We start from the raw sequence: 13346 nt of genomic DNA, 5'->3' as shown, positions 1-13346 counted from the left end.
CCCTCTCTTCGCTCTCGGGTCGACACCGCCTTGGCTCGCAGTAGTTTGGAGCGGCAGATAGCCTTATACGGAACAGGGCTTTCCCAAAATGTGGTGCGGCAGGACAAGACGCGCAACAACATCCTCTGCTTTTGTTCATATCGCCGATTTGACCGCCATCGAATTTCCGTTGGCATGTTGATCAACACCGTGGGCACAAAGGGCCCCACGAGCCTATTGGTTCTCGGGCTTCAAACAAGGACCTCGCTTGCGTTCTGGCATTGTCGCAACGGACGCACCGCCAACTTGTGTACCCTTGCGTGCCCTTGCGACCCGAGACTTAAGGATGTGCCAGCGTGTTGTGGAGCCAAGCGTCCCTCTCGACCCCATCAAGCAACCCTCCCGCGTTTATCGCAGGATCGCTTCCAGGGCAGGCATGCAGTGATGGGCATTCATACGTCAATGCGGCTGAGTGCCCCGAAGAGGCATACGCGTCTGTAACACATGGCCATATGGCAACGCATCTCGCGCTTGCCTAACCATGTTGTGGGTTTGACGTCAACAAGCCTGGGGAAGAACTCCTTGTAAGTTCTCCCTTTAAAATCTTCCCACTGTTGAAAGGGGTTTCAATTCCCTGTCTGAGTGCCGTCCTCTGCCCTCTCTTGCTAGCGTCTCTCGTACTCGCCGCAAGCCGTCTGTCACCATGCCGCCATCCCAAGACCACGGTGAGTATTGTTCTTCCCGTTCTACCACATTGCGTTGGCCCCAGCTCCTAATATTGCTCTAACTAACGCTTTCCAAGGGGATCAACAAGGCCTACTGACTACCAACTCGGGTAGCAATGCCAACAACACTCCTCAGGTCTCGGACACTGATCTCTCAAGTCGCCGCATACCCAGTGATGACTCGAACACTTCGGACGCAGACTTTCAGAAGTTATTGTCGTCGAGGCAACTAGGATCTGGAAGAGCATCGCAGGACACTAGCAACAGACCTAAATCTGCAGCGGAAAAGGCGTCTGAGAACAAAGACCGCATTGCAGAGCTTCGGGCGGAGCTGGATGCCAACCAAAAACAGATTCAGCAGCTCGGCGATGCTCAAAGGGCAGTGCATGACGCTGTCCAGGGCATAACAGCTACACAGGAACTGTTGCATGTCGCTCCCGGTGAGTAGTCCCAAGGCATATTATTCTCCACATGTAACTGACATTGCATAGAACCCCCTAACCTCGGCCGGAACCCCAGCTATCGAACTGAGGCTAGCGCGCGGTCCCAGGAAAAGGATGACCGTCCAGAAGAACCCGTGAAACGACCGTCTGGCGCCAGGTTTCAAGGTGATACTCCCGACGCGTACTACAAGCTTAACCCTTGGTATGGACAACCGAAAAGAAAGCCTGTCTTCGGTCTGGGACAGCCTCTTCCCCATACGATTCGGGTTTTGAATCCAGTCGACGGCGAAGCTAGTAAGAAACCCTCTGCCGAAAAAGACCCTGAAAAGGGTGAGGGAGGACAGGATCCCGAGAAGGCAAAGGGTAAACATGACACTGAGAAAGCAAAGGGTAAGCAAAATCCCGAGAAGGTAAAGGACAAGCAAAACTTTAGCCTCGGCGAGACCTTGCCTCACCAGAGGGATGGGCAACCCGTGTCCCATCATGACCCATCGTACAGCTTGGGGAAAGACTTCCCTCACAACAATGGCAAGCCTGGGGGAGGAAAAAAGCAGGGCAAAGCCCCACGCAAAGCCACTGTTGAGACTCCAGAGGAGACTGAGAAGCGGGAGCAACAGGAGGAAGTTCTACCCTACGAAAACCAAGCCGCAGCAAACCCGACCGGGACGGAGGGTCGGGCGCCCCTGGACAGCGATGGTCGCCCGGAGAAGCTGTTCGATCCTTTTGCCGACTTCGACGAGATTGGAAACATCGCCATTCCAGAACAGGACAACACTAAATGGGCTATCGATGCCGAACCTATTGGCCAGGCCGAAAAAGACGAAGCAGAAGAGGGAGAGGTCGATCCTGATGAGCTAAGGAACTGGTGGGCGAGGATACGCGCGAAACATCCTGAGCCTCTTGCTGAGTTCCTTTGTGTAAGCCCACTCACTTCCCTGTTAACTAACACATAGCATGCTAACAGTTACTTAGACCGTGGTCTCAATCTTTTTGGGCATGTGCGCTACCCTTCAGGTCAACTTGACAAACGGCCAATACGGGAACTACGAGACGTCCTGCTGGGCATGGGGCATTTCCTTCATGCTGGGCATCTACATAGGCGGTGGAGTCAGCGGCGCGCACATGAACCCAGCCATATCATACTCTCTCTGGCTCTTCCGCGGTTTTCCCGTCAAGCAAGCCAGCATCTACTTTGTGGCACAAATACTGGGATGCATCGTCGCATCAGCACTGGCCTACGCCATCTTCCACGACGTGATCCACTACATGGACCCAGGCCTAGTCGACACAGCCACGTACTTCTATTCCAAGCCCCAAGACTATGTCAGTCCGGCCACGGCATTCTTCACACAGTTCCTTGCAGCCGCCATCATGATGATGTCGGTGCTCGCGCTTGGCGATGACCAAAACAACCCTCCTGGTGCGGGCCTGCATTCCTTCATCATGGGGCTGGTGCAGACGATGCAGAAGATGACGCTGGGTATGAACACGGGCGTGGCGCTCAACCCGGCCAGCGACTTCGGGCCCCGCCTCGTGTGCCTGATGGTCGGCTACAACACAAACATGTTCACGGAGGTGGGCCTGTGGTGGCTGTGGGGCCCGTGGGTCTCGACCGCTTGTGGCTCTGTGGTGGGGTGCGCGGTTTACGACTCGTTTGTCTTTGTGGGCTCTGAGTCGCCTATCAACTACCGCTTGCCGGAGAAGTATAGGAACAGGCTTAAGAAGGCTTTGCCGGCTTCGAAGAGGGATTGAGTTGGTCTTGGGAGGTGGTCCTTGGGGTTGGAGTTTGTGAGGGCTAAGGCGTATGGGGTATGAGGTACGATTTTATGACTTCTGTTATTGTGTTAGTGTTACGCTTTCTGGTTATACCCGTTCCCGCGCTAGGCAACGGCGGGATGTGTTTTTCTTCATAGTTTGAGCATATGGTATATACATGCATGGAAGGGACAGGAAAAGGATAATATAGGAAACAAACTTCTAGTATACAAACCAAGGTTTGAAGAGTATAGATAAAAAGTTTCAGATGCAGCTTGTGTGTAAAGGTACCTTCAAACAGCATTGCATGTCAACACTCCTCTTTCCCATTCGCACTCTTCGAGTGAGGGAACATGGACTTTTTGTTTGCTTTATTGTACGAGAACGGTCTTTGCTCTTTTGTTGGTGTTATTTGTTGTGCAACAGCTGCAAACTGAGGTCTCGCCTTATGTGTGGTTGGATCTGACTTTGTTGTTGAGTTTGGGAAAGCATTGCGGCGGCTTTTCGTGTAAGAACAAAACCACTATAAATATGCTGAGAGCGAACATGACGAAGTCAATAATATATCAAGCACTAGGATGATGCGTGGATCCAGATGTATTTTCAGCTTGTACAATTTGAAATGATTTTTTCGTTATTTGAGAAGCGAGTCCGTTCATCTGGTCCATTAAGCTGTCAACGATCCCCGTACTGCCTTTAGAGTAGGGTGGTCCTCCTTCCAGTACTTGCTTAGTTTACACTATCTTACATTTGTCCTTTCCCTGAGCTGAGAGATGCGAAATAGAAGTGAAGCGTGGCTGGACAATAACATAAATGGAGATTATTTTGAGTTTTCTTGCGCGAGCTCTTTTGAGGTAAGACCAGAGAAGAAAGAAAGCTTAACGCGATGATAGGAGAGGTTGCCATCCTTCAGTGCTGTTGAAAAAGTGCATTTGAGGAAAGAACAAGCACCTCTCCAAGCAAATTTGGATCGTGTTTGTGAAAGCGTGTCGTAAAATCGTATCAACAAGAGACTTTTTCCATTCAAATGGCTTCCCAAGAAGATTTGCGGTAGTGGTCGTCAGTCCTAGGTTTACAGATCAATGGGACCAAAAGACCAGAGATCATCAAGACCCCATGCCTGGGTTTCAGGGAAGTTGAACATGGCTGTATCCGTTCCCTGGTTTATATGTCAGCGAAAGCTAGTTCTGCGGCTGTTGATGGCTACTTACTGAAATGTCATTTGCAAAAGCAAGTTCATCGGGCAAGCTCGACTCATTTGTGTAGGATGCACTGGTCCCTGGTATAACAGGCTGAAGTGAGGTTAGTACGCCGTCCATAACCGATTGGTTCTGAAAACATACAGTGTCTGTTGTGTTGGTATTTGGCAGAGCAGGGACAGGTTCTTGCGATTGACTGATCCTGTCAAAAATACCTATCACCCTCTCAACAGCCTCCTTCAAGCGGGATTCTGCTTCCTCCGGGGCCACTTTGGAGAGCAAGAGATTGCAAGCTGCAGATATGTGCCACATGTGCCCGCAGCCTGCACTAGTGCGCAAAGTCTTGTCCTCAACCATGTCCAGCGCTTTCTGTACAAGGTCGTCGATGACTGCTTTGTGGCTCTGAAAGAAACGGAAATCTTGCGCCAGGGTTGACACGAATGTGGTCTGGATGATAGCCAAAGCAGCGCGGGTTGGGTCAGATCGCAATAGGTTCATGATTACCCTATCCATGGAACTCAATTCGTTGTACTGATCCACAATGGATGCCCCAGCATCGAAGCAGGCTGCCCTTGAATATGAATATCGCACATCCGATGCCGCCTTCCATGCAAATGGTTCGTGGAGCATGATTAGGTACTGTCGCAGCTGGATATCGAGCGTGGTTCGCGCTAGCCTCGCTTCTTTACGACCAGCCCAAGAGGGTATCTTACCCAGCTCTTGCACTACGTCGTTCGAATATAGCATTGCTTCATCGTAGCTCAGTGGACGTGCCGAGTTATTGAGAGCCGAATTGATGCGTATCCTCAAATCTATGCTTTTCGCTGAGGCATGCAGATAGGACGTCGATGTGTATTCTTGAATTGGCCAGGAAGTGGGAGGTGCTTTTCGGCCTTCGTGATCAATGTCATCATCGTTGACATTAAGTGGTGCCGCTGTGTCGTAGTATTGAGCATGCGTCGCTGAAGGCATTCCTCGATTAATGGACCCCTGCAAATCAAGCTCCACCATGGTATAAAACAATCGGCGACGCATCTCCTGGTCATGCGTGCTTGTTTCTTTGAGTAACCAGCGCGGATCTCTGTGCAGGCCTGTTGTCATGGCAAAAGTCATCAAATTTCTGGAATCCATCCATTGCTGTTTCCATTTGATGGAATTGATATACCTCGAAAGAACGCATAGGCAGCGTACTTGGTAGATGTCAATCTGGGCATGCTTCGCACTCTGCTGCGAGACCCACCTATCGCAAGCTTCGACCCACTGCGTTCCTGACCATAATTGTATAGGAATTTCAGCGCAGTATGTGGTGGGTTCCGTGAAAGAGGCTGTGATAACGGTGGATATCACAGCAAGAACAATTGCGACAAACTCTGGTCGGCGTTTCTCGGGCTCACTCCAGAAGGTAGAATACTCTTCCCAGAAAGAGGGTCGATGGAGGATCCTATATATCGTTTCGAGTGTGTCAAAGTACAGCTTGACGAGGTGATCCACGACACTCCTCTCGGGAAGGAAAGTAGATAATTCCGGAGCCGGCATCGACGCCAAAACTTGTTTGTATCTTTTCCATCGGCTTTGAATAGCTTTCGATTCTGTGTGTCCTTGGACAAGGGAAGGGTACTTTCTGAGGGCACCCTGCATATAAGATCGTAGACCCGGGAACTATTGTTCAGTGAGAAATTGAATCATCATTGTAATTAATAAGCATTCACAGTGAGATGCTAGATACTTACATGCGTAACCATGTTGGCAATAACGTTTGTTGCTCCGAAGAACTGTGTTTTGAAGCCCTTTCCTCTGAGTAGAATTGTCTCGCTCTCTTCTACATCCTTCATCACGGGCCTTCGTGACCAAGCGAAAGCTTGGCTTGGCCATAGGATCTCATCCTGTGGAGCAGGTGATCCGCGGGTCGGGTGGTGTGGACTGCTGCTTGACTGAGTGCCGTTGCTCTCAATCCGGGCAAGGCGAGCCTCAAGTTCAGCTATTTTTGCCCTTTGGAAAGAGAGAAGCTCCACAGTATTTCGGCTTGAGTGATCCAGAATCGGTGTCCTAGTAGAAGAGTTGAGGTCATTTGGTGATGTCGGACTCAGCATCTGAGCTCGACTATCATCGGCTCCCGGACGTGGCACCTGATGAGGCTCCCGGGCGGGTATCGGTTCTACCCGTGTATCGTAAGTGCACGTGTCCGCGTGTCCACCTTTACGGCAACGGCCGCACGCTGGATACTCGCGATCACATCTTAGCTTCCGGCGCCTACAGTCATAACACGAAAGGGCGATTCTCCGGCGCTTTCGGACTTCCGAGTTGGCATCCTCAGGCGAGTGTGATCTCCGACTTGAATTCGTAGGGGTCTGCTCCATCACAACTGAGAAAGATATCAAGATGATCTGATAAGAAGATGACAGGAAAAAAGACACAAAGAAGACCGAAGGGGTTTGAGGGAAGACCGAGGGGTTAGTTAACTATGTCCTCGCATTACTAGGCCTTGACTTCGTAACTCCGAGGTTCCCTCGGACTTAAGTGCATCAAAACCGAGATCTCCGAGTCCACAGGCTCATATACAATAATCCTCTATGCATGGTGGCTCTCTAGGAATTCTGGCGCTTAAATGAGATGAAGATGACTCATTGAGATATTGAGTGTCAAGAGTCAAAAGGGAGTGTCACAGTGTGACGTTTAGACGTGGTTCTTGGCACACGTGACCCGGGGTTGATTTAGACAACGCACGAACCCGTCTCAAAAACAACCAACATCTAGCCTTCATCTACAGTAAAGAGCTAATCATCATGGCGCGCTCGATTCTGTCCCGTAAGCGGGATCTGAATGTTAAAGGTCGCTCAATTCTGTTCCGCAAGCGGGATCTGCTGTATCTGATCTTCTTTTGCATACATTTGCCTGTTATGTTTCGTAAGTTGCGTGTATATCGACTTGATTTATCAATATATTGAGCTCATTTTGCGTTATGTAGTCGTTGATCTGACGCCGCTGTACCCTGAGTCGATGAAGCCCGTGTTCATGATGAGTCTGCGAAAGTACTACATCGATACCTACCAAGATCAATTCTTCATTGCACCGCCGTATGTGCCAAATATCATATGACATTTCAATGACAGGCTCAAACTGACCTGTGATTGCAAACATAGGGCATGGTTTCGGATGTACATGTGGATGGAGGTAAATAATGCTTTGCTACTTTTGTTCAGTCTGCTAAATCTTTCTTAGCTCCTTTATCACGCTCCGCTTTGCGTCTGGGCCATCGGTGCCCTGATGAGAAGTATGTCAGTTCTACTAACAAAACTTTTCAATTGCTGATTTCAGTTTCAGATGACCCCAAAATCCCTCTTCAGCTTCTTCTCTACGCCTGCCAGACTGGCATGACTACCATCACGTGTATCGCCGACTATCTCAGCTGGAAATCGTTCTCAAGCAACCAGAAACTGCGTTTGGGTGCACTTTATGTGCCCTACCTCGCTCTTTGTAAGTGACTATTTCTCTGACCAATTTTCAACTGTAAAATGCCCTTTGGTATCGTTCCTTGAATACGATTTGTGGAGTTATCTGCCATTCACACTCTGCTGCAAACCTTCAATTTAATATCTTCAAGTTATATCTATGGTCAGGGGGAAATGCTAATATTTTGTATAGCGGTGTTTATGGGCGTTGACATGCTTGGAAGATTGAACGAAAGGTTGAACGAGCATTCAGCTAAAAGCAAGAAATCCGGGAAAAAGGCGTAAGGAACGAGTAGAGTTCCTACCTTGAAACCTACGGCTTTGGCAACCGAATTTTTCCATCAGTGGTGGCTGATATCGGAAATGATGCCTGCCACTCCACTGATAAAAGGTGCCAAGGTCTTTGGAGCTTGGTCAGCCTTACATTCTTGTGCTCGGATAGAACCACGGAAGAAATGATTGGGTATATTATCGAATCCACCTGAAACCCTGGCGAGAGATTCAGCTTTTACAACATAAACCTCTGCCTATCACCCGGGCCACCTCTCTTCGGTCTAGAAAATAACGAAAACCGCATTGCTTCGGCCCCAATCCGCAACCCCAGAAAGATGACGTGTCCGAGCCTATAGTTAAGGCGCATCCTTAGCTATCTGTGAAGCTGGGCGCGAGGAATTGGACGCCGCTTGTCCTCCTAAATTACTACTACCTATGGAGGTATATATGCTGCTATCTAAAAGAACACGTTTTCTCTTTAAGATCCTTATTCCCTTGCAGTGGATAAACGTGTGGTGTAAGGGGTAAGGCTGTAGTGTAACAACTGACTGTAATAAGGCTGAAAAAACGAGAGTTATCGGAGTGATCCTGGCTGACACTATCCAATCAGGTGGACGGATGCGGAACTGTCACCCCGCTACATCGTAATTTTCTTCTATCAGCTTTGATTCTGTAATCAGAAAACCCCTGTCTTAGATGAAATACCCACAGAGATATCGCTGGCTTGCGGTCTTTTATTTAAGGCCGACTACCAAACCAGGCCATGGGTCTGAATCATCAGGCACAGAAGCTTGTGTAGGTACGGCACGTAACTTTATTCTCAAGCCAACATTTGCGGGGATATTGCCAGCCATAGCCGAAAATCTGGACATAGTACGATAAGAAGTAAACCTGAAATTTAGTTGCTGAAAGGTTTAGGGGTCAATTTATTTCTATAACTCCACGTGGTCAACAGCGACCATTGAATTTTCCAAGACCACCGTACCTCACTCGTTCACCTTTCACAATGCTGATGACGCTCTCTAGCGTCTGCCGATCCGATGGAAACGTCAACCTCGTCAGAGCCTCCTGGTTCGAGAAGAAGTAGGGGGTGGGAAGCGGGAACTGCGACCTCCTATCTTACACTAAAAATTAACAAAAGAGAATTATAATTCTCCAACATTACACTCCGCATCTAGCGGGGAGTCCGCAGCGCTATAACCGTCGCTCTTGCGCGCACGCTCGTTTAGTCCTTGGTAAGTAACTATTCCTAATATGTCCCGCCAAGCCCGCTCTTGTGTAGTAAATACTTTTCGACTTCGACTAATTGTAAAGCTCCTCCAATTTCCCAACACGTTTCGATGGAAGAGCAGAACAAATGCTTTGTTCTCCTGTGTTCTTTGTTAAAATATACAATGTCCAACAAAGGGTCGTTATCTTCATTTTGGCAACACCACCATTATCAGCGCTCTGCTCCAAACATCAATGTCCAAGGTCTCAAATTCACTGTAGCATATCAACAGCCTGGTCGAGCTACGTCTACAAACAAACCATCTTCGCAGCTCATCTCCACACAGAACTCCAAACACGTTCAAACACACTTACACGCATACATCGAACACTCCGTACAACATGTCTCTCGGAAACAACCACTCCGCTTCTTTTAGCAACAAGGCCCACGCCACCAAGCAGCAAGCCAGCGCCGTCAAGCGCAGCACTGGAGCGGCTAAGAGCCCGTCCGGTTCCTTCGCGCCGGAGTCCTGGACGTGCTGCCAGTGCTGGACTGACTACGGTGACTACACCAACGAGTGCATGAACTGCGGCCACAAGGTTTGCCGTAACTGCCAGCAGATCTAGTTCCTAGCCATGCTGAGCTGAGCCAATGGCTGCGGTTTAGGCTTTCCTGCCTTGCATCTGATACTAAAATGCGGGTGCTAGATAAATAGATATATACCAAGACCCTAGTCGTCTAAGCTGGATCTTAGTACACACCCTCTTTTATGAGGGTAATGCAAGCCTCTATATCCCTGACCCTCCTAGCTATAACCATGAATTTGTTACTTGAAAATGTGAGCTGAGTGAAAACCTGTATGTACAGCCAGTTAGATTAATATATAGCGAATCGATCGCGATTTCACCGATCCCAAATCGGACGCACGCACGCTAAACACTATCCCCCCACACTGCAAGCCCCACGAGGCCCGCTTAGTCCCGCCATAACATCCCTGATCCATCAAAAGTGCAATGTCGGGATGTCGAACAAGCGCAGACACAAGGACGTTAACTCCCCAGAGAGCCTCACTGTAGCATCTCCAGGCGTGCCTAGTCGAACATCGCACTGCACTGATGCCCGTCACATCTCCCACGCCCTGCTGCTGTTCATCAGCACTGATAGACGGTGACTAGAAATCTACTCCGCTCTGCGAATGCATCCCGCATTCTTCAAGCGGCGGGAAGGATGCTGCTTGTTTGCTTATGTGTGCGCCCCCACATGTGTCACTTTTGATCTGCCAGGAATTTTGTAAGGGCTTCCTAATTCCCTTGTGCGAATCTACAAAGGAGAGAAGAGAGAGTGTGTGGTTGGATTTACTTTTATATTGCGTGATGGTGGTGTGGGCTCCCGGTCGAAGGGTACAGAAAGAGAGGTCTATAACACGTCTGACTGCTAGACCGCTCTATTAATCGTTTGGATTGGGAGTATCTTGGCTTGACTTTGGCTTCATAGCCAGTTGAAATTGAGCTTGTGTTGGGGACGACGTTGAACTGTCGTTCTGAGCAAATACATGTCTTGCCATCACGAACACCAATAGAGCATGCGTCTCAAAGGCCGGAAACTGAAGAAACCTGGACATGACTTTCGTGAGCATTGGCGTTACTGTCTAACCGTAAAGCGTTTCTAACGTAACGTCTATACCCTCTCATTCTCCCCCTTTTCCCTCATCCTCTTCTCTTCTTTCCTCTTAGTCGCCTCTTCGGCCCTCACCCTCCGCTTCTCTCTCCACGTCGGCCCCCACTTCACCAGCACCCAAAGAATCGGGCTAGCAGCCAGCACGATCAACGCATGGAGCGTAAAGCACCAGCCCCTGCCCATAGCCTTAATCATGAAAATAACAACACCACTGCCTCCCGCGCCAACCAAGCAGCGCACGAGGTTGTTCGCGGCCGTTGCCGTCGCCGGGCTAAGCGGATACAAGTCCACAATCAGGAGATTGAGGACGTTGAACGCGCCCGTTATCGTCAAGCCCATGATGAAGAAGAAAATAAGCGGCGCGGCGAGGTTCGTCTCGGCCTGCATGACCCAGCCGTAGGCCGTCAGCGCGGCCATGCCGATCGCCACGAGCGGCACAGCAACCTCTATCCGTGCGCGTTCGATGGGGAAGTTTCGCAGATCGTCGCCCCGCTTCCGGTCCACCGTCATGCCCAGCTGGCGTGCGATGCGCCGGTAGTTGGCGTCGAGCATGCGGCCGTTGACGAGAGGGGCGCAGAAGGCGCCGAAGCCAAAGGGAATGAAGGCCAGGCCGACTTGGAGGTCGTTGAAGTGGTAGATTTGCGAGTAAAGATATGGTGCCGAGGAGGCGACGTCGAGGAAGGCGGTGTAGACGAGTGAGTTGTAGAACAGGAGCAGGCCAACATCCGGCTCCTTGATGATCCTCAACGTGTTCAGGGGATTGGGGAAACGGAGTTTCCGTTGCTTAGCCAGACGTGCTTGTGCTTGCCGTTCTGTTTCCCGGGACACGGTGCGCGTCAGCTCATCGGAATCTTTGTGAGCCTTTCGTGCCTGGAAATAGTTGAGCAGCGACATGTTCCAGCCTTGAGGAGGGATTGAGCCGTTGCCCACAACGTTGCGAGCGGTTTCCGGAAAGGTAGTAATAAACGGGACCAGGAAGATGCCAGTAAGAATGACTAGGAACCAGAATATTGACCGCCAGCCTAGAAACTGCGCCAAAATTCCTCCGATAATGGGAGCAGCTGCGGGACCTATCATGGGGCCTGCTGTCGCCCATCCCATCCAGGTACCACGCTCAGCGGATGTTGCAATATCAGCAACAACTCCGTTTGCCAAAGCGATAGTCCCGCTGCTCCCTGTGCTCTGCATCGCACGGAGGATCATCAATGCAACATAGTCGTCCTGTAGGGCGATGCCAATGCAAGCACCAAGGTAGATAATGAAGCCGATGATGTACGCGGGCCTTCTGCCCGCTATATCAGAAAGACCTCCTATTATAGTAGGTGCCAGGCCTTGGAAGATGGAGTAAATGGTGAGAGTCAGGTTAATCAGTTCGTCGGAGACTTTTAGTTCTCGGCTAAGAGTATTAAGAGCCGGATAATAAATATTCGCACTTGTAGGAGAAAAAAAGGCGGCACAGGCGCACATGAAAACGATATACTGCTTTTGGCGATAAGTGAATACTGAATAAACGGGACCAGATGTGGTTCTGTTCAAAGCCTCCGGATCTGCGGTCGAATCTTGAGTGGCCTCGTCTGCAACGGATGATCTCGGTGTAGATGCTGGTGTGTTGTGCTCGGTTTCCTCGCTCTTTTCTTTTCTTTGCTCTTCCCCAAGATCCTGGATGGAAGGAGTTTGCGGCTCTTGGACCACGCCACCTGAGCCCACCGCTGCGGCATCTTGTGCCTTTTCATAGCTTCGGATATCCTGGGACGATGCCATGGTGTTAAGCAGGATGCAGGTGGCAACACAGAAACGTCCATTCTGAAAAACAGGCAAAGAGAGGAAAGCCCGGAGTTAAGTACAAATTTACCAATTGCACGAGCGGGTACTATCTTACGTTTAACCGATGTCGGTCAGGTCGGGCGGGATTCGTGCTCAAGAATGGGGCGCTGGCTGGATCTACCGTACAGGCGATTGCCTGCATGTTGACGAATGGCGTCTTCGGCATCTGATGAAATCAGCATGTGCGCATCTGGCGCCGGGTATAAGCGAGCCATGGTCGATCTTATTTCCGGCTGCTCTGCTGGCAGTGCCCAAACCGTCTTCAAGGGCCAACTACATCGTATATGGATCTCAATTCAGTCTTCAAGGAAGCTTTGTAGCGACACAATGTCGCGCCGCTCACAGGTTTCGAGCTGGTCCACGACAACGTCAAGGTCTTCTTGAAGGAGGCGTACTGAATTGTGAGCAAACTGCAAGCTTATCGGCGCTCAACCGTCTGCCTGTAAATAGAGCATAGGTAGACGCATTGTCGAGCTTCGTAGCTAGCATCTTCGTGCCGTCCGTCAATCCTACCTGTTGACGGCTCAGATTCCCTACCGGATATAGCTCGCGCGAACCGACTCTTCCTCATCACTACCACCGACCGAGAAAAACATCGGATATCTGACGGGTAGGCAGAAGAAACACAATGATGCCGGGTAGCCAGGAAAGGCGTTGCATCTGGTTGTGCTGCAGAAGCGACGGGGGCTATGAGAGGTTTCCAGGGTGGACAAAAGTGGCCAGGAGGTAGAGCAGCAGCAGCTGTATTACGAAGATACTTTGGATAAGTGCGGTGACTGTGAGTCAGAATGTCGCATGCAATGAGGCGTTAT

General features: G+C 50.1%; 4 protein-coding genes across 4 annotated transcripts; 2 read left to right on the top strand and 2 right to left on the bottom strand.

The window, feature by feature from the left end:
• Positions 1 to 682: 682 nt before the first annotated feature.
• K452DRAFT_311781 (uncharacterized protein) lies at positions 683 to 2899 on the top strand (the record flags this gene model as incomplete). The annotated part of the gene is made up of 4 exons (XM_033543461.1): positions 683 to 704; positions 782 to 1144; positions 1196 to 2064; positions 2120 to 2899. 4 exons carry the CDS (start codon positions 683 to 685, stop codon positions 2897 to 2899), a joined length of 2034 nt encoding a protein of 677 aa, XP_033393707.1.
• A 613-nt stretch (positions 2900 to 3512) lies between these two features.
• K452DRAFT_361478 (uncharacterized protein) lies at positions 3513 to 6640 on the bottom strand. The gene is made up of 4 exons (XM_033546425.1): positions 5832 to 6640; positions 4246 to 5760; positions 4114 to 4194; positions 3513 to 4061 (listed from the first exon to the last, which is right to left on the bottom strand). The coding sequence occupies exons 1-4, from the start codon at positions 6456 to 6458 to the stop codon at positions 3975 to 3977; spliced, it is 2310 nt and encodes a 769-aa protein (XP_033393706.1). The 5' UTR covers positions 6459 to 6640; the 3' UTR covers positions 3513 to 3974.
• A 224-nt stretch (positions 6641 to 6864) lies between these two features.
• On the top strand, positions 6865 to 8293 carry K452DRAFT_256741 (uncharacterized protein). The gene is made up of 6 exons (XM_033538411.1): positions 6865 to 7005; positions 7067 to 7175; positions 7242 to 7272; positions 7321 to 7372; positions 7423 to 7575; positions 7744 to 8293. Exons 1-6 carry the CDS (start codon positions 6885 to 6887, stop codon positions 7833 to 7835), a joined length of 558 nt encoding a protein of 185 aa, XP_033393705.1. The 5' UTR covers positions 6865 to 6884; the 3' UTR covers positions 7836 to 8293.
• Positions 8294 to 10710: 2417 nt separating this feature from the next.
• On the bottom strand, positions 10711 to 12177 carry K452DRAFT_235102 (uncharacterized protein; the record flags this gene model as incomplete). Its single annotated transcript, XM_033537406.1, has 1 exon — positions 10711 to 12177. One exon carries the CDS (start codon positions 12175 to 12177, stop codon positions 10711 to 10713), a length of 1467 nt encoding a protein of 488 aa, XP_033393704.1.
• Positions 12178 to 13346: the final 1169 nt, after the last annotated feature.

Source organism: Aplosporella prunicola, assembly GCF_010093885.1.
Source record: "Aplosporella prunicola CBS 121167 unplaced genomic scaffold K452scaffold_25, whole genome shotgun sequence".
NCBI lineage: Eukaryota > Fungi > Ascomycota > Dothideomycetes > Botryosphaeriales > Aplosporellaceae > Aplosporella > Aplosporella prunicola.
The sequence above is the reverse complement of the archived record's forward strand: the minus strand, read 5'-3'. Positions and strand labels throughout refer to the sequence as shown.

Excerpts from the sequence above, each read along its gene's own strand:
- K452DRAFT_361478 (XM_033546425.1), bottom strand. The coding sequence starts at position 6,458 with ATGGAGCAGACCCCTACGAATTCAAGTCGGAGATCACACTCGCCTGAG. Across the intron at positions 4,195-4,245 it reads ATACCAACACAACAGACACT|CCTGTTATACCAGGGACCAG; the intron begins GTATGTTTTCAG and ends ACCTCACTTCAG. Across the intron at positions 4,062-4,113 it reads CTTTTGCAAATGACATTTCA|GGAACGGATACAGCCATGTT; the intron begins GTAAGTAGCCAT and ends CATATAAACCAG.
- K452DRAFT_256741 (XM_033538411.1), top strand. The coding sequence starts at position 6,885 with ATGGCGCGCTCGATTCTGTCCCGTAAGCGGGATCTGAATGTTAAAGGT. Across the intron at positions 7,006-7,066 it reads ACATTTGCCTGTTATGTTTC|TCGTTGATCTGACGCCGCTG; the intron begins GTAAGTTGCGTG and ends TGCGTTATGTAG. Across the intron at positions 7,576-7,743 it reads TGTGCCCTACCTCGCTCTTT|CGGTGTTTATGGGCGTTGAC; the intron begins GTAAGTGACTAT and ends TATTTTGTATAG.